The sequence below is a fragment of the Giraffa tippelskirchi genome, chromosome 7 (assembly GCF_054371585.1).
Source record: "Giraffa tippelskirchi isolate mGirTip1 chromosome 7, T2T-mGirTip1v1.2.pri, whole genome shotgun sequence".
NCBI lineage: Eukaryota > Metazoa > Chordata > Mammalia > Artiodactyla > Giraffidae > Giraffa > Giraffa tippelskirchi.
Window position 1 is genome coordinate 10298465 of NC_137281.1, and position 17721 is coordinate 10316185.

The 17721-nt window shown below is 53.3% G+C and overlaps 3 protein-coding genes and 1 long non-coding RNA gene across 7 annotated transcripts in view; 2 read left to right on the plus strand and 2 right to left on the minus strand.

Annotated features, from left to right (window-relative positions):
* Positions 1-1795, minus strand: part of PPP1R37 (protein phosphatase 1 regulatory subunit 37) — a 36329-nt gene extending 34534 nt beyond the window's left edge. For both annotated transcript variants that reach the window (XM_081515798.1, XM_081515797.1), the window contains exon 1: positions 1447-1795. In XM_081515798.1, the coding sequence (XP_081371924.1) occupies positions 1447-1648 (202 nt within the window). In that variant the 5' untranslated portion in view covers positions 1649-1795. The remainder of the gene's footprint in view (positions 1-1446) is intronic.
* A 322-nt stretch (positions 1796-2117) lies between these two features.
* On the plus strand, positions 2118-3187 carry LOC145515428 (uncharacterized). The gene is made up of 2 exons (XR_014060880.1): positions 2118-2440; positions 2563-3187. It is a non-coding gene; the product is annotated as an uncharacterized LOC145515428 (long non-coding RNA).
* Positions 3188-3650: 463 nt separating this feature from the next.
* GEMIN7 (gem nuclear organelle associated protein 7) lies at positions 3651-14648 on the minus strand. Of its 3 annotated transcripts, none has more exons than XM_081515801.1 (3): positions 14483-14648; positions 8039-8126; positions 3651-4457 (listed from the first exon to the last, which is right to left on the minus strand). In XM_081515801.1, the coding sequence occupies exon 3, from the start codon at positions 4447-4449 to the stop codon at positions 4063-4065; it is 387 nt and encodes a 128-aa protein (XP_081371927.1). In that variant the 5' UTR covers positions 4450-4457; positions 8039-8126; positions 14483-14648; the 3' UTR covers positions 3651-4062. The 3 variants fall into 3 exon arrangements, with proteins under 3 accessions (XP_081371927.1, XP_081371926.1, XP_081371928.1); XM_081515800.1 differs by lacking the exon at positions 14483-14648 and adding an exon at positions 10700-10857; XM_081515802.1 differs by lacking the exon at positions 14483-14648 and adding an exon at positions 10547-10697.
* Positions 13824-17577, plus strand: ZNF296 (zinc finger protein 296). The gene is made up of 3 exons (XM_081515799.1): positions 13824-14204; positions 14443-14592; positions 16489-17577. Exons 1-3 carry the CDS (start codon positions 13916-13918, stop codon positions 17472-17474), a joined length of 1425 nt encoding a protein of 474 aa, XP_081371925.1. The 5' UTR covers positions 13824-13915; the 3' UTR covers positions 17475-17577.
* The last annotated feature ends 144 nt before the right edge of the window (positions 17578-17721 follow it).

A 17721-nucleotide genomic window follows, 5' to 3' on the forward strand; every position in this document is an offset into this window, starting at 1 on the left:
ACCTATTTTCAGGGACTTGGCTGGCTCCCAAGGCCAAGAATTTTAAATTAACCACTGTCTCTTTAACAACAACTGGCCGGGGAATTCCCTGGAGGTCCAGCGGTTAGGACTCTGTGCGTCCACTGCACAGGGCCCGGGGTTTGATCCGTGGTCGGGGAACTAAGATTCTGCAATTCCGCACTGTGCAGCCAAAAGACAAAACAAACAAAACACTAACTAGCCAAGATGGCATTTACGGCTGCTCCTCGTGTGTTCAGCTTTCAGTTCCCACGTTTCCCAACCTCACATCGAAGCCATCGATTTCTCCACTGCCCACAGACTAGACACATTTATACCTCTCTCCCCAGCGCCAACAGACCAACTTCTATAGACCGGGGTCCAGGCTGATCCCTCTCCTCTTCGGCTCCATCCCAGCACGAGTCCCAGACCTGTCCAGGACAACCCTGCCATCCATCTCTGGAGCGACTTTCCACCTTCCCAGCCCTACAGATAAAACACACTCCTCCAACTGCTCTTTCAGTTCCAACACAGAGCCGACCTTCTCCAGAGAATTTATAACCTATGCAGTTGCTCTCTCTCCCCAACACTTCGAGCCATCAAACTTCACCAACACTCTCACCTTCCACCGCCAGCAACTCCAATGCTTTCTCGGGGCAGGCGGGACGGGAGTAAGGGGAACAAAACAAGGACAACCCTGCCAGAGCCAGGCTCCAAAGTTCCTCTGCTCCTGAATGACTGACAATGTTCTGCTTCCCTTTTTGGGGGGGAGGGGAGGAGAGGAAGAGGAGGCACGCGGTGACTTTTCTTCCTAATGCCAAGATCTAACACCTCCCTGGACTATCTCAACCAGCCCCAAACTGACCACCAACTCCGCTCCTTTTTCTGGCAAATTTATTTACCTTGCCTCCCTTTCCCAATCCCGGGATTGACTGACTCCTCTACCGCGAGACTCCAAGTTTATTCCTCTTCCTCCTTTCAGCCAAGGAAGTTGAGTCACATGACCACCCCTTGCCCCAAGGCTTGCAGACCAACAACTGTAACCTCTTTCTGTCCCCGAGGGTCCATCAAACTCCTCCAACTGCCCTTTCAGCGACAATGTTGACCCACTCTTCCTCCCTTGACTGTTCTATCCTTCTCTGAGGGAACTATGAACTCAAAGGCTACCGCCCTCCTAATCAATCTCGCAAGCCACTAAACTTTCTTTGATTGCTCACCGTCTGTATTCCTCAAACGATCACCATGAGCGTCACATCAGCAAACCCCAGCAAATGTTCACCTTCCCAACCCAACAGCTACTCCCTCTCTAACACCCTCCAAGCTCTAAACTGACGACTGTCTCCTTAAATCATTATTAGGGGCAACTTATTGAGCTCCACCTCTGTACTGGTCGCCGCACCGACTCCCAGGTCCCCCACCAGCCCGCCCCCGCGCTCCAGCAGTGGCTACCGTGTCTCCAGGGGTCTTTGGGTTCCACAGCTCCGGACACGATATCTTCGTCAGAAGGGAACGTAACGCGCTTGGCTGCAGCCTTGAGGCGCCCGTCGGCCGGGGGCGATGCGGGACCGGGAGATGGGGCCTCGGCAGGGGCCTCCTCGGCTTCGCCGTCCGCGCCCGGCCCGGGCGGCGCCTCCTGCGGCGGGATCTCCATCGCCGCCGCCGCCGCCTCCTCACGGGGGCCCTGGGGACATGCCCCGGGCCCCGGACTTGTCTCTCCGGGCCCTCCCGCCGTCCCGGGGCATGGGCTCAGCCACTGCTTCAGGCGCCGACTCCGTCCCCTCTCCTGGTCGTCGTAGTCGTCGCCGCCGGGAGCTCGAGCGCGCCTCCCCCGAGCCCCGTGCGCGTCTGCTCGTTCGCAGCCGCACTTTCGTTAAGGGCCAGTGAGCCAGCCGCGTACGCGGAAAAGCAGAAAATCAATTTAAGTTATTTTCAGGTAGAGTTATCTCGTGCGTTGTTAAAGCGGGTACCAAAAGGCAGAAAGAGCCACGGGAAAAAGAAACGTGAGTAGTGAATCTGCAGAACCGGAACTGCAGAATACGAGGGGCGGGGCGAGATGGACGCCGTCTCCCGGAGCAGCGCGCAAGCGCGAACCTAAGCCGCTCCCCCGCCCCCAGCCTCCCAGCTTCAAAGTAGATAACTAACATTCAGGCCCTCACACATTCGTCACAAGCTCAGGCAACGGAGAAAGGAGTGGAGGTGATAGGAATAAAAACATATGCTTGGTGAGGCTAGGCCAACTGATATGGAGAGAAGTAAAGGGATGGAGAACTTGAAAGGCTATAGGAGTTGTGTTGACTATATGAGTACAGGTGATGGATGCTGACAGAGGAAACCTCTGCCTGGAGACGAAGCCTGTCTCCACTTGCTGGTTAGGCTCCAGCTTTCCATTTGTAGGCTGCAATTTCATCAATGATCCTCTTTGGATGTTGTGGTTATACAGACGGTAAGTCGTGTCGGGCTCTTTTGTATAAATTGTATTTTATATAATTTAAACTTAAAAACGGAAATATGAGTCCATAAGGAGTATCCTAGCCTTGGTATAGCTTGTTTTTATTTTTTTTTAAGAAAAGAAAAAGCTGGACGAAGGAAGAAATTCCGAAAGCTAGAGACGAATCTTCCAACCAAAATACCCGGCGATGGACCAGGTGCATCACGGAGCCAGTAGCGGACTAGCACGAACTCAAGCCACGCCCCCACAAGGGCTGACTCAGTCGTTTACTATTCGCCTCCGCACTTTCTCCGCTCTATCCAACCCAACCACAACCCTGGGTAGGTGGGGCTAAAACCAAAAAAAGGTGACTTGGGGAGGAGCAAGTGACGTCGTTGCTAAGGCAACTCGAAATCTGGGCCCAGGAGTCGCCAGAGGTAGCGTTGTGAATGAACAAACGGGAGCTGAGGCCCTGCACAAGCTTCATTCAACTTCAGTGGTTGCCGCACTTTGACCACTGAAGATGACCAAAGGAAATCACATCTATATTGAACGGAATCTTCACTTAACATTCTTAAACTGATGAGACTACAGAGGGGGCAGAAATTACTTTTTAAAACAAACTGCTGAGGGAATTCCCTGGAGGTCCAGTCGTTAGGACTCTGCTTCCCCTACAGGGGGCACGGGTTCAACCCCTAGTATGAGAAATAAGATCCCAGCGTCATGGCCAAATAAATAAATAAATCTGTTGAAAGACTGCTAGTAATGGGGCTAAGTAAAGTGTGTGAAATGGACGGCCAGGCTACAAAGCCGGGGTTAAATGGAGAAGGGGCAAAGTTTCACTCTAACCCTTAATCCCCTTTTTCCCAACAGTGCTGCCATGCAGGGTTCGACCCACCTAAAGGCTACCCACCCAGAGGTCAGGCAATGGGAGGGACCTCTTGCGTGTGACCCAATTCAAGTCACTCCCCTCACTGTATACAAGCCAGCCCACCAGAAAAGTCCAAGTCTCCCAAGTCTGGCATCCAGGTCACACCAGCTGTTACAGACTACTGGTGGTCCAATCCCCACATCTTTATCCCAGCTCCTCCCACTCCCTTGACATGTTTTCCCCTTCCTGACCCAGCTCCACAGGATTCAGCCTTTCAATAGCCACCCTTTCACTCCCTAAATCTGGCTCAATCTCTATAGGGTACATTAAAAAGAGAAATAAAACAAGAAGCAGTTTCCTGAGATAACTGATTCCTTGGCAGGAGGGAAGCATTGGGGAATATTTCCAGGGTGGCTGAACTTTGCACCCTCTTCAATAGACAATTTCCCATTAGGTAATCTGCCTTCCTTTATTCCCTCCCTCTGTCCCAAATCTTCAGGAACTGGCATGGGGCCCATGTATCTGTAGAGCTGAGAGTTCTGTGAGGTAGAGCATTCCTTTCAACAGGATGTAGAACCCATGGGGCTGCAGAAGTTTACTGACTACACCTTGGATGTCCAGAGATGTCAGAGTTGCTTGGAGCTTGGTGCGAATTTCCAAGGGGTTTCTGAACTCTCTGGGGCCCAGAGGTCCAAGTTCAGGAGCATATGGAGGCCTGGGAGACTGTAGCTACGCCCAAGGCAGAAAGATGAACATGATGAAGTCTTTATGGCTTGAAGGTGTATGAGATAATGTCACTACACCGGAGCAGTGCTTCAGCCTGCACGCCTATTGGAGTCTGCAGCTGCGACACGTAGAAGTTGGCCACGTCCAGGTCGGTGGCTCCGAAGTGGGCAGCTACCTGCACACCCTCGTGCAAAGTGAAGCACACCTGGCGCCCCACCATGGCCAGCAGGCTGCGCAGGTAGCGCTCCCGAAGGGAGGCTCGAGCCTGCTGTTCCCGGGATTCCCGAGATTCTGGAGGCTCCGGGACTTCAGGGACTTCTGGTTTCAGGGGGCCTCTGCGTCCATCAGGAGCAAAGCCTCGGTTCAAGCCATCAGGACCCCGGGGGAGCCGGAGCACAGGCACAGGAGTGGCCAGCGGAGTCTGCATTATCCTGGCTGTTGGGTGAAGCAGACCAGGGAGTCATTATGGGGAGTGTGGAGCTACAGGAAGAGGGGGCTGGGGGCAGACGCTTATCTACCCCATCTCCACCTAACCTATACAAAACCCAACTCCTAAGTCCTCCTTCTAAAATCGGTACCATCCCTCGGCCAGTCACCCCCTTCCCAGGACCTAGCACCCCTGTTTACAAGGTCCATGAAAGCAGGGCCTTTACACTGCTTTGTAAATTTCATTTTTTAAGTTTTTGGCTGTGCCACTCAGCATGCAGGATCTTGGTTCCCAGACCAGGGATTGAACCCGTTGCCCACTGTAGTAGAAGTGTGGAGTCCTAACCACTGGACCACCAAGAAATCCCCTGTACTGCTTTTATCCCCAATCCCTAGCAATAAATATTTGCTAAAAGAACAAGCCCTGACCTCTCTCACAAACACCCCACCAATCCATTATTTGTGGAGGAGGGCATGGCAACCCACTCCAGTATTCTTGCCTGGAGAATCCCCATGGACAGAGGAGCCTGGGGGGCTGCAGTCCATGAGGTCCCAAAGAGTCGGACACGACTGAGGGGCTAAGCACAGCACATCTTCCAAATAAATTCCCATTCACACAGGAGTCAGCTCCAAACGGTGATTTTTTTTTTTTTAAGGGTGAAATTTTTTGAGCCATACTTATTTTAAATAAATAAATGAAGAAATAAATAAAGGGAGGAGAGGGGAAAGTCCTTCCCATATGTTTAAGAAGGCCCAGGACATCTGCAAAGTCTTAAAAGTATCTCCTCACAAGATATTCCTTGTAAAGACTTCAGAGTGACTTTGCAATGGAGAAACATGGTAGACAACACTCTAATGTTGGCATTAAAATCAACATGTACAGTAATCGGGCAAACAAACACCAAGGGCATCCTGATATGACACACTCAGGACAGGGCACCCCTTCTGTGGTGGTCCTGCCAAAAATGGATGACCTCAATCTATTAAGGCAACTCAAATTGAGGGACATTCTACCAAAAAAACAAAAATCTTAGCCTGGTTCTTCAAAAATATCCAGATCATAAAAGACAAATGTTGGGGCGGGGCCGCAGGCAGTTCCCTGGTTAGGATTAACCATTGGTTAGGATTTGGTGCTTTCATAAGAGTGTGTGTGTTAGTTGCTCAGTTGTGTCCGACTCTTTATGACTCCATGAACTGTAGCCTGCCAGACTCCTCTGTCCATGGGATTCTCCAGGCAAGAATACTGGAGTGGGTTGCCATTTCCTTCTCCAGGGGGATCTTCCTGACCCAGGGATTGAACCCACATCTCTTAGGTCTCCTGTGTTGGCAGGCAGAGTCCTTACCATCTGAGCCACCAAGGAAGGGGCCTGGGTTATCCCGGGTTAGGGAACTCTAACCAGGTTATCCCTGGTTAGCGGCAGCAAAAAAAAAAAACAAGAAATGCTCAGGGAGAAAAATACATATTTTTAATTTAAAAAATATATATATTCTTGAGAGTCCTTTGGATGGCAAAGAGATCCAGCCAATCCATCCTAAAGGAAATCAGCCCTGAATATTCATTGGAAGGACTAATGCTGAAGCTGAAACTCCAACACTTTGGCCACCTGATGTGAAGAACTGACTCATTTGAAAAAACCCTGATGGTGGGAAAGATTGAAGGCAGGAGGAGAAAGGGACGACAGAGGATGAGATGGTTGGATGGCATCACCGACTCAATGGACATGAGTTTGAGCCAACTCCAGGAGTTGGTGATGGACAGGGAGGCCTGGCATGCTACAGTCCATGGGGTCGCAAAGAGTCGGACATGACTGAGCGACTGAACTGAACTAGCTGATTCACAGCCTAATAGTTTTCACTCTGTCCAACATTTCGGTCTAGCCACTGCCATTTCCTGCCTGGACTACTGAAGTGAGCTCCTCACTGGACTCCTGATTCCACCTTCACTCGCTGCCAGTCTGTCTTCACACACAGCCAGAGGGACCCCATTAACACCTAGGTCAGATCACATCCCTCTTCAGCTCAGAGCCCTCCCCTGGCTGCCATCTTGCTCAGAGTCAAAGTCAAAGTCCTCACCACAGCCCTCAGGGCCCTGCATGCTCTGGATCCCACCCGTGCCCTGGCCTCACGCCCCCGCTTACTCTCTCCACCTGGCTGCACTGGTCTCCCTGCTGGGTCTCAAGCATGCCTGGCGTGGTCTCTTTGTGGACCCTGGTACTGGGGTTCCCTCTGCCTGTTCCTTCTCCCCGTTTCCAGAGCAGCCTGTCTTCAAAATCTCCCCCTCAGCCCCTTTCATCTGAGTCGGCTTCCTCATTCTTCAGAGCACGCCCCTCGTGATGTTGTCTATTTACTGGTCTGCTTATGGTCTTTCTCCCTGCAAGATGGCTGCCTCCCCACAGGTAGCGACCTTGCTTTTTCCCCTCTGCTGTAGCCCCAGCTCCTGGAACATGGGGTGGCATACAGACCAGACTCCTTAAATACTGTTTCTGCTGGAATGAATGGAATGGAAATTGAGCTCTCAGGCCTGCTTAGGTGGGTGACCTCAAGCACGAGACAGTTTCCTCGTTTCCTCTTCCACTATGTGGAGAAATGGCACCAACGGCCACCTCCGCTAGTTATCAGGATTCAACAGGCTCGTGCACCATAGGTTCATGATCTACACACTAGGTTCTCCCTAGTGTTATTCAAGTTACACTTCTGTTTGAGTACTGGTACTGCTGTGTGACCTAGGGGAAGTTGCTTAATAGGTCTGTGCCTCAGTTTCCCTATTTATAAAATAGGCTGACAAGAGGACCAACCTGACAGGGTTGCCACAGGGACTAAATGACCTAACAAATGTGAAAGTTTAGCACTCGCCTGTAACATATTACATGCTACTACACTGAGGTTGGGGTTTTTTTTTCTAGTTGTTGTGCTAGTTTCAGGCATACAGCAAAGCAATTCAGATATATATATATATATAAAACTCAGTTATATAAATAAATAAATAAATATATATATATTTTGCTCTTTAGTTGCTAAGTCATGTCCAACTCTTTGTAGCCCCATAGACTGTAGCCCGCCAGGTTTCTCTGTCCATGGGATTTCCCAGGCAAGAATATTGGAGTGGGTTGCCATTTCCTCTCCAGGTATCTTCCCCACCCAGGGATTGAAGCCATCTCTCCTACATTGGCAGACAGATTCTTTACCACTCAGCCACCAGGGAAAACTATATATATATATATATATAGTTATATAACTATATATATATATAGTTATATATATATACCTCTTTAGATTCTTTTCTCTTATATATTATTACAGAATATTGAGTATAGTTCCCTCCTGTGTATACAGTAGGTCCTTGTGCGTTATCTATTTTATATATAGTACTATGTAAACGTTAATCTCACACTCCTAATTTACCCTGCACCCTGACCACTGCACTGATGCTGACTGCATGTAAGGAGATGCTGGCATTGTAGGCAGGAGAGAGGACCTAAGTTTTAGGCAGTGCACCCTTCCCCTTGCTTCAGTCCCCTCCTCTCTAAAGTGATCCACTGAAGTGACTGACACGAATCAGGTACCCAGTGTCCCATCCCAGGGCCACTCACCGTACAGAGGTGATTGGGATTGTCCTTTTTCTTGTGAGGCTCTTCCTGTCTCGGCAGCTCAACTGTTAGCTCCTTGCAAGAAAGGATCCTGCAGAGAAATGAATCAGCGTTTCTCAACTTCAGCTCTAAGTCTGATCTCACACCTCCACTGCTCAGAGCCCTCCCATGGCTTCCACTCCACCTGGCCAAAAGCAAAAATCCTCACTCCAAGGCCCTATCACCTCTCTGATCTCATCTTCTTCCCTTCTACCCTGTGGTCACTGTTGTCAGTCCCTGAAAATGCCAAGCACATTCCTGCCCCAGGGCCTTTGCACATGCTGTTCTTATTGCCTGGAACCTTCTTCCATATATGAGACATATATATGGCTTGCCTTCCTCCCTTACTTCACTCAGGTCACTGCTCAAACATTACTCCTTACAGGGAGGAAAATAATAGCCCTTTCACCTTGCAGTATCTTTTTTTTCCCCACAGCACTATCACCTCCTGACAATATGCATTTACTTGTCTGCCTGTGTGCCATCTGTTCTGCCACAGAACGTAAGCCTTTGGGAGAAGGGACATGTCCGATTACATCACGAGGGCTGGCAACCAGGGGGCACTCAGTAAATATTTGTGGAAGGATTGACTCCCCCTGTTATCCAAGTGCCTGCTCTGTGCCTGACCCACGCTGGGTGGTGCTGGAGACCCAGCTGGGAGCCAAAGAGCCTGACCCCTACCGTCCAGTGGATGACACACACTAGGGCTCCAGACAGTGACACAAGAGTAGGCAGGGCTGGAATGAAGGAGCCCTGGAGCCTCATGAGCCCAGAGGGGACACCTGGCCCTGCCTGGGGGGTGAAGAGGTGGTTTTCAGGAAGGGGCTCAGGAAAGAAGGCTCTGATAAGCTAACATTGGAGCAAAGATCAGAATGGAATGAGGAATTGAGCCATGAGGAGATATGGAGGGGAAAGCATTTCAGTTAGATGGAACAGCAAACACAAAGCCCATAGAAGGGTGACTGGGTGATAGTAAGGAGGCCAGTGTGCAGGAGGTGGGGGCAGGGGCCTTGAGGACTGAGGTGTCTCTGAGTAGAGGAGGAGCAGGGTCTGACTCATAGGATCCCTCTGCCTGCTGCACAAAGAATGGGCTGTGAGGGGCAAGGGGAGAAGCAAGGAGCCCAGTGAGGAAGCCACCTCACGGGAAAGATGGAAGATGACATTTTCTGGGGCAGTGAAGGGGGACAGGGAGAAATGATTGGATTAGGCTATCTGTTGAGGGTTGAGAGCCCTCACTATTTGCTAACGGACTGGGTAGAGCCAAGGAAGACTCCCAGGTTTTCACCTGATGGGCAAGACCACAGTGAACAATGAATTAATGGGACTGTTACCTGTTCATTACCTTACCACAGATGGCTGTGAATGAGATTAAGGGATATGTACATTTTCTACTGTATCTGACCACTGCATTCCCAGTTTAGTCCAGGGTCACCAGCCCCCAGGGCTTTCTCCCAGCACTTGTAGGTTAACACGAGTATTTTAGGAGAAACACTCCCCTCTAGGGCTGATGGGAAAGAGGCAAGTTGCCAAAGAGTTCTGTTAAATTCCTTAGTAAAACAAAATTAAATTAAACATGGGCCAGCATAGGCCACGTTTTTGCTACTAAGGAGGAAAAAAAAAAAGATTTGGTCATACCTGCACAATCCCCATTTTCCCAAAGAGGAAACTGAAGTTGGGTGATGCCAAAGCATTTACTAGGTGCAAGCTGGTGACTGACAGGAAAAGGGAGCAAACCCAGGTTGGTCTGATAACAGTCAGGGCCATCACCCCTGCCCTATGCAAAAGGGCAGTTTTTTCAGTCAGCAAAGGAGAGCCATCGGAGGTCTGGGAGTCAAGGCGTGACTTGATAAGAAACTGGTTTGAGAAAGGTCACATAGGGTGTGCCCAAGACAGCAAAAGCAGGTACTCTTCCTGGTGACCAAGCCAGGAGTCCTTAATCCTGTCAGTCTCCAAGCCAAGGATTTCCTGCCCAGGTTTCAGAGAGAGAGAAAAAAAAAAAAAAGGATCCCATTCCTCACTAGAAAAACTAAAGTGCCCATCACTTGGATCAATGGCATGGGCAGGAGATTCACAAACTTCCATCCTTGGGGGCCTCAAAGTTCACTTTCTAGAAAATAGGAATGATCGGCTCCCTGGACAAACACTTAGCTAAACCTTCAATGGCCAGGGTTGGGAACCAATTGAGCTACCCGGTTAACAGCAAAGACTCTAGACAGAATTCACCAAGATACTGACCAGCCTACAACCACCACCCCAAGTGCTGGCCCGGTCTGGATGCAAATAGTTAAATGGGGCGTCCGGCGAGCATCTGGTCACCGAGCGCTGAATCCCCCCGCCCCCCACCAGGGCCGGTCAGTTTCCTTTCAATTCCGCCCCGGCCACCCGTCGCTCTCCCTTTCTCATACTAAGTAGGTCCTCCCGGCCCGCAGGCGTCCACTCCCTGCTCCGCCCTGGGCTGGACGTTCTTCCTACCTCCCGACACAGATTAAGCGAACGATTCTGCTCCAGGAAAGGCCGGAGTCTGAGTACTGCAGCCATTATTACTGTTATTATCGTCGTCGTTATTATTTTCCCGAAGCGGTGCATTCCGACCTCCGTCCCCCCCCCCCCGCCCCTGCAACTCACCCCGGGCGCGGGGAAGTCTCCGCTGCTGCGGCTGCGTTGGGAGTGCAGTCGGGAGTGCAGCGCGGACCCGCCTCTTTCCGCCGCTCGGGGTCTTGCACGCGGGTGGGCGTCCCCTGCCGGGACCTAGGAGCGGGATCGTGCTCGCGACCCACCACTCTGAGATTCACGGCGGCTGGCGCCCCTGCTTCCGCCGGCGCGCCAGCAGCAGAGGCCCGGGCAGGCCACGAGCCTCCGAGCCTGGGTTCCGCCCGCGCCGCCGCCCCACGTGGTCGCGGGCGGGCTCGCGGGCTCGGAAGCCAGCACAGACCCCGGGCGCCACCCCGCCAGCGGCTTGACCCTGCGCTTAGCTCTTGATCTACCAATCTGTAAGGTGTGGACGTCCAGGATGTCCATTTTACAGAAGAAGAAATTGAGGCTCCTCCCGTCTGCTTCAAGGCACATGGGACTTGGCACCCCACCCCCTACACGTGCATACTCCTACCCCTCACTTCCATTCCGAACCCCCCACCTTCCCTATTGAAACCTTGAGATCATGCTTTCAGCAGCCACGCACCAGGAAAAAGCCTTGCAGAGAAGCACCTGGGAGAGACCAAAGGTGGTCATTTGCCCTGCAGGACTCCCCACAGCCCGTCTTACAAGGGAAAACTGAGGCCCTGAAAAGCAGAATGTCTGGCTTGAGTTGGAAACTGCACTGCTCAGAATTCATTCTTCCCCACGGTTTCACTAAGGGAGGGGTCTTGTGGACCTCGGCTTCCCACTGGATCCCAAGACCCAGTGCCTGGTACAGAGACCCTCTGCAGATATATTTTGAAAAAAATGCATATAGAAGGAGCTCGATACACAATCTGTTAACTGAACTACGAACCATTCAGTTCAGTTCAGTTCAGTCGCTCAGTCGTGTCCGACTCTTTGTGACCTCATGAATTGCAGCACTCCAGGCCTCTCTGTCCATCACCAGCTCCCGGAGTCTACCCAAACCCATGTCCATCGAGTCGGTGTTGCCATCCAACCATCTCATCCTCTGTCGTCCCCTTCTCCTCCTGCCCCCAGTCCTACCCAGCATTAGGGTCTTTTCCAATGAGTCAACTCTTCGCATGAGGTGGCCAAAGTATTGGAGTTTCAGTTTCAACATCAGTCCTTCCAATGAACACCCAGGATTGATCTGTTTTAGGATGAATTGACTGGATCTCCTTGCAGTCCAAGGAACTCTGAAGAGTCTTCTCCAACACCACAGTTCAAAAGCATCAATTCTGCGGCGCTCAGCTTTCTTCATCGTCCAACTCTCACATCCATACATGACCACTGGAAAAACCATAGCCTTGACTAGACGGACTTTTGTTGGCAAAGTAATGTTTCTGCTTTTAAATATGCTATCTAGGTTGGCCATAACCTTCCTTCCAAGGAGTAAGCGTCTTTCCAAGGAGTAAGCGTCTTTTAATTTCATGGCTGCAATCACCATCAGCAGTGATTTTGGAGCCCCCAAAAATAAAGTCTGACACTGTTTCCACTGTTTCCCCATCTATTTCCCATGAAGTGATGGGACCAGATGCCATGATCTTAGTTTTCTGAACGTTGAGCTTTAAGCCAACTTTTTCACTCTCCTCTTTCACTTTCATCAAGAGGCTCTGGGCTCTGTTTGTGAACAAGATGGATTTGGCTCCATCCATCTCACAACCTGCATTCTACTGAGAGAGATCCAATAGGTTATTACATGAACAAATACACCGACAAGGTCCTTCAAGCCTTGTCAAGGATGCAAAAGGAATAAAATGAGAATAAGATAGGGGGTAGCAGGTTGGGGGAGCGTCTTTAATTGGGCCATTATGGGAGGTGGCATTGAAGAAGAAGCCACCTCAGGTAACAGATGGGAAACCTGAAGCTCAGGAGGGAACTGAGGACAGATGGAGGTCATGGAGTGTAAATTGTAAGGCCTTCAGCAGGGTGGGGCTCTCTTAGATCCTGTGGTCAGGGAGGTCCTCTGGTCTTTGGAGGACGATTGAGCTGAGACCCGAATAACAATATGAACCCTCAGGCTTGAAGCGGCACTCCAGGAGATTAGCATGTGAAATTCCCTCAGTGCTGGGCTGAGGACACAGCCGGCAGGCCAGGGCCAACTGACCCTGGCCCTGACCTCTGGGGGGTGGGGGGGCTTGTGTTAGGGAGAGGGGGAGATAGGAGAGTAAACAAACCGTTCTAGATGGTGATGTGGTCGGTGCCAGGAAGAAAAGAAAACTTGCAACGTTGGAGGGTGGGGCAGGGTGTTGATGCCACTTCAATCAGAGAGCAGCTTTGACAAGGGAAGTTGGAGTAGGCCCCAGCGGAAGGAGGCTATTGGTTGGCTATTTGGTTTGAATGGCAAGTCCAGGTCTAGGAGCAGAGTCAGCGTATGTGATCACGACCCTCCTGGGCTCCAAACCTTCCCAAGGCTTCCATCTCAGAAAAGCCGAAGACTTTAAAGTGGTCAAAAGATGTCCCTGGAGCTGACCTTGTTTTCTCACAGAACTCAGTCAATACAGAACTTAGTTTATAGAACTCCTCAAATACACAGGCCTGGTATGGGGAGAAACCAGGTCCCAACCCTTCCTAGCTTCCACCCCACACCTATGGCACTTGTCGCAGATGGCACTTCATATTTTACTTAGTTTATCTTGTTGAGACGCTGTCTTTCTGAACGAATTACCTGCAAGAGGCCAGGGTTATTGTCTGTTTTTCTACCCTGCTGCATCTTAGTGCTTAGTCCAGAACCTGGCACATAGTAGGTGCTTAACCCTTGTTTGCCCAAGGAATTTTTATTGTAATGCATTCAATGGAATAGGTCAGATTACTATCGGGCGCCTAGCTAGAAACTTGGCCCCTACCATTTTCTCGCTTGGGGGTGTGAGTGGGCACCTTGTGCCTCAGTTTCCACCAGCCCGGAAACGGGATCAGGAATAGCTGTTTCTGTGCGTGGTCGTGTGAACTCGTTATCTTTAAGATATTCAATCGTTCAGCCAAACGCAGGGGGCACGGTCCTGATCAAGTTTGGCTGAGGGTGGGGCAGTCCTCTCCCGGCAGGCCCCGCCTCAGTGGGCGGAGCCACGGGCCGGGCCAGCACGTGTAAGAGTTCGCTGCGGGTCGCCGCAGTCACTCACCTGGGCGCCTCGGTCTGAGCGCGCACGCCTCGCTTGTCCTCCGCCCGCCAGTCCGCCAGTCCGTCAGTCCGCCTGCCCGCGACCCATGTCCCGCCGCAAGGCCGGCTGCATGCCTCGCCGAATAGAACCCGCGCCCGCCGCCAGCTCAGACGACGAGATGGAGATGCGAGACCTCGTTATCGACGTGAAGCCCGAGCCGGACCCGCGGCCCCTGCAGGCCCCGGGGTTAGGGCCCTTCACCCCGAAGGAAGTGCCCGCGCCGGAGCAGTTCGAGAGCGAACCCCGCCACTGCCCCGGCCCCGTGCCCGCCGGCGGCCTCATCCACGCCCTCGGCCTGCGCAACCAGTGGACGCCGCTGTCCCTGAGCCCTCACGGTGAGCGCCCTCTACCCCAGCCCCGAGCCAACCTCCCTCCCTTCTCTCTCTGGTGGGACCTCCTCGGGGCACGACCCCCGGCCCCCCCCCCCCCGCCATTCCCGGGCCCTGCCTTAATTTCCTGGCCAGGTCCTGGCCTCTAACCTGCCTTTTGACCTTCGGGTTTCCCCTCTCCCTCGGAACCCCCAGGCCCCATCCTGGCCCCACCCTACGCTCACCACCCGCTTCCTCCCTGCAGACCGCCAGCCTTGGGCCGACAAACACCCAGATCTGTTGACCTGCGGTCGCTGCCTGCAGACCTTCCCGTTGGAGGCCATCATTGCTTTCATGGACCACAAGAAGCTGGGCTGTCAGCTCTTCAGAGGCCCCAGCCCCTGCCAGGGCTCAGGTGAGTAAAGCCGGGATGCAGTCACCGGTCTCAAGTTCAAGGGCCCCTCTTCCTGTGGGAGAGGGGCTGAGCTGGACAGGCGGGGCAGTGAGCACTACTTCCCCTTTCTGGCTCCCCACCGGGTGCAACCTAGGCGTGGCCAGGGCCTGCCCTGTCCTAGGGCTGAGACTGGTGGTGGTGAGGGGGGTAGGTGGGGGCGGGGCTGGGCAGGGGAGGAGGGCCACCCACAGGGTGTGGCCAGCCCCAGAAGACGGGTCTGGGGATTTGCCATACACACACCCCCAATCTGGTTTCACTTCTCCTTCCCCTTGGCCAGAAATAACTGGCCAGGTGGCTGGACCAGTGTGGCAGTAGGGGGGACCTCTGGGGAGGGCAGTGGCCTGGGGGAGGGGAGCCGAGGCCAGCTGGACTGGGGGTGTTGTCACCCCCTTCCATTTACTTATCACTTCTCATCGAGATGCTGGGCATTTGCTTGGAGTCGGGGAAGGGGCTTCTGGCCTCCCTCTCTGATGGAATCTCCCAGCCTTGCGTGCCAGGAAGCCCCTGTTTCAGCCAGGTCCTGGGTGTCTGGATACCTGGGCTCCCGGCTCTATTAAATTAGGAATTAAAACCCTTAACTTGGTACTAGACGTGTGACAAGCTGCGCTTTTGGTCAGCACCAATTGTGGAGCTCATACACAGCTCTGGATTTCTAGCCCCTGTGCCATGTGCCCCAGGGATTTGTGAGAAATGGAATTATATTCAGGGCTGGGCCAGGGAGAGGGTCCTCCAGTGAGAGGGGGAGGGGGGATTTTGATTGCAGCAGGGAGGCTGGCCCGGTGGGCAAGGGTGGGGCTGTGATGGGATCATGGGAACAAAACTCCTAGGTGCTTGGGCTTGGGAGAATTGTGGACACCGATGGGCTTCCCAGGTGGCTCAGCGGTAAAGAATCCGCCTACCAAGCAGGAGATGCGGTTAGATGATTCCTAGGTCCAGAAGATCCCCTGGAGAGGGGAATGGCTACTCACTCCAGTATTCTTGCCTGGGAAATCCCAGGGACAGAGGAGCCTAGTGGGTTACAGTTCATGTGGTCGCAAAGACTTAGTGACTAAACAACAGTTAATGCTTATAGAGGGCTTGATGGACCAGAACTCTCAGCTATTCTCCATCTGAGGTCACAGCAAGTCTAAAAGGGAGAGGACCCTTAGGATCCCTATACTCTAGCAAATGAGGAAACTGAGGCTCAGAGATGTGTATTTCTTGCCCAAGGTCACACAGCTAGGGGGCAGGGGAACCACCTGGAAGTCAGGACAGGCTGACCCTCTCCAACCCCCCCACCTGTGCTCTTGACCTTGGTGTTGCATCGGGAAAGCCACCCCCATCGAAGACATAAAGGCAAAAGGATCTGGAAGTACATTACTAATATAGTACCTGAGGGTCAAAAGAACACACAAAACATTGGTGACTGCTAAGCCTTCTCCCATTTAAACTTTGGCACCCTTGTCTCTAAGGCAGGAAAAGGGGATCATAGATGTTCCTAAGGAAAGTTGTAAGAGGGAGCTACAGGTGGCAGGTGCCCAGCATGCGTAATTGAGTCAGGCCTTCATGACCCCAATATAAGCTAGCACTCCTCTATCCATCCCTCTGCTCTTTTAACCTTTTCTTGAAGATTTTTCAAACACAGAGGGAATCCCCAAGGACTCATCTACTGCACAGATTTTCCTTGCTCCTTATCTGTCTGCCCCGCTCTCTGCATACCTTCCTCTGGGAGGGCGGGAGGCCTGGCTTCTTCTTTCTGCTGCCTCTCAGCCCCTGGACTAGAGCCTCTCCCACACCTAGTATCCAGCTGGCAGCTGTGAACTGCAACTGCTCTGACTTGCCAGTCACACTACTTCCTGGCCCTTCTCTTACATGCAGGACGCGAGGACCTGAAGGCCTTGAACTGCCTCCGCTGTGGCCGACAGTTCACGGGAGCCTGGAAACTGCTGCGCCACGCCCAGTGGGACCACGGACTGTCCATCTACCAAACGGAACCTGAGTCCCCAGAGGCCCCGCTGCTGGGCCTGGCTGAAGTGGCTGCGGCCGTATCGGCCGTGTCGTCGGTGGTGGGGACCGAAGCCGAGGTCAAGGGCTCCCGGGTGGGGCCCACCCGGCGGAGCCCCACCTGCCCCATGTGTAAGAAGACCCTTAGCTCCTTCAGCAACCTCAAGGTGCACATGCGCTCACACACGGGCGAGCGGCCCTACGCCTGCGACCAGTGTCCCTATGCCTGTGCCCAGAGCAGCAAGCTCAACCGCCACAAGAAGACACACCGGCAGCTGCGGCCCCAGAGCCCCTGCCTGGCCGACGCTGATCAGGAGCAGGCCTCCACTGCCCCTCCTGAGCCCGCCGCCCATGCCGCAGCCCCCGCCAGCGTCCTCCCGTGCAGAGGAGGAGAGGGGGCCGGGGCAGCAGCCACGGCAGGAGTCCAAGAACCCGGGGCTCCTGGTGGCGGGGCTCAGGCGGGCCCTGGTGGGGACGGCTGGGGTGCTGACCCTAAGGAGCAGAGAATGGACCCGGAGAAGAGCCAGAAGACATCACCCAAGAAGACGCTGAAGCCAGCGGGCAAGAACCGGGGGCCGGGGCCTGGGGGCAGCTGCGAGTTCTGTGGGAAGCATTTCACCAACAGCAGCAACCTGACAGTGCACCGGCGATCGCACACGGGCGAGCGGCCCTACACCTGCGAGCTCTGCTCCTACGCTTGTGCCCAGAGCAGCAAGCTCAACCGCCACCGCCGCATGCACGGCCTGGGGCCTGGCGGGCCCCGCTTCGAGTGCCCCCACTGCTGTGTGCCCTTCGGCCTGCGGGCCACCCTGGACAAGCACCTGCGGCAGAAGCACCCTGAGATGGCTGGGGATGCCTGAGCAGAGGGAATGCTCCCCTGCTGTCCAGGGCACCACGGTTACCCACTTTTGTGACCTCCTATCCTTCCCCCCAACCCATGAGTAAAGCCTGCCCGCAGCTACACGTTTGGACTCTGGTTTTCTTGGGGTGTCTGAGGTGGGGCGGGAGGCTTGCCTCCTTGGGGTGGACAGCTGGACAGACCGGTTTGGAACGACAGGGTGAGAGGAGAGGCCAGCCCCCAGCGCCCGGGGCACAGCAAGACTGGCA

Excerpts from the sequence above, each read along its gene's own strand:
- GEMIN7 (XM_081515801.1), bottom strand. The coding sequence starts at position 4,449 with ATGCAGACTCCGCTGGCCACTCCTGTGCCTGTGCTCCGGCTCCCCCGG.
- ZNF296 (XM_081515799.1), top strand. The coding sequence starts at position 13,916 with ATGTCCCGCCGCAAGGCCGGCTGCATGCCTCGCCGAATAGAACCCGCG. Across the intron at positions 14,205-14,442 it reads GCTGTCCCTGAGCCCTCACG|ACCGCCAGCCTTGGGCCGAC; the intron begins GTGAGCGCCCTC and ends TCCTCCCTGCAG. Across the intron at positions 14,593-16,488 it reads CAGCCCCTGCCAGGGCTCAG|GACGCGAGGACCTGAAGGCC; the intron begins GTGAGTAAAGCC and ends TCTTACATGCAG.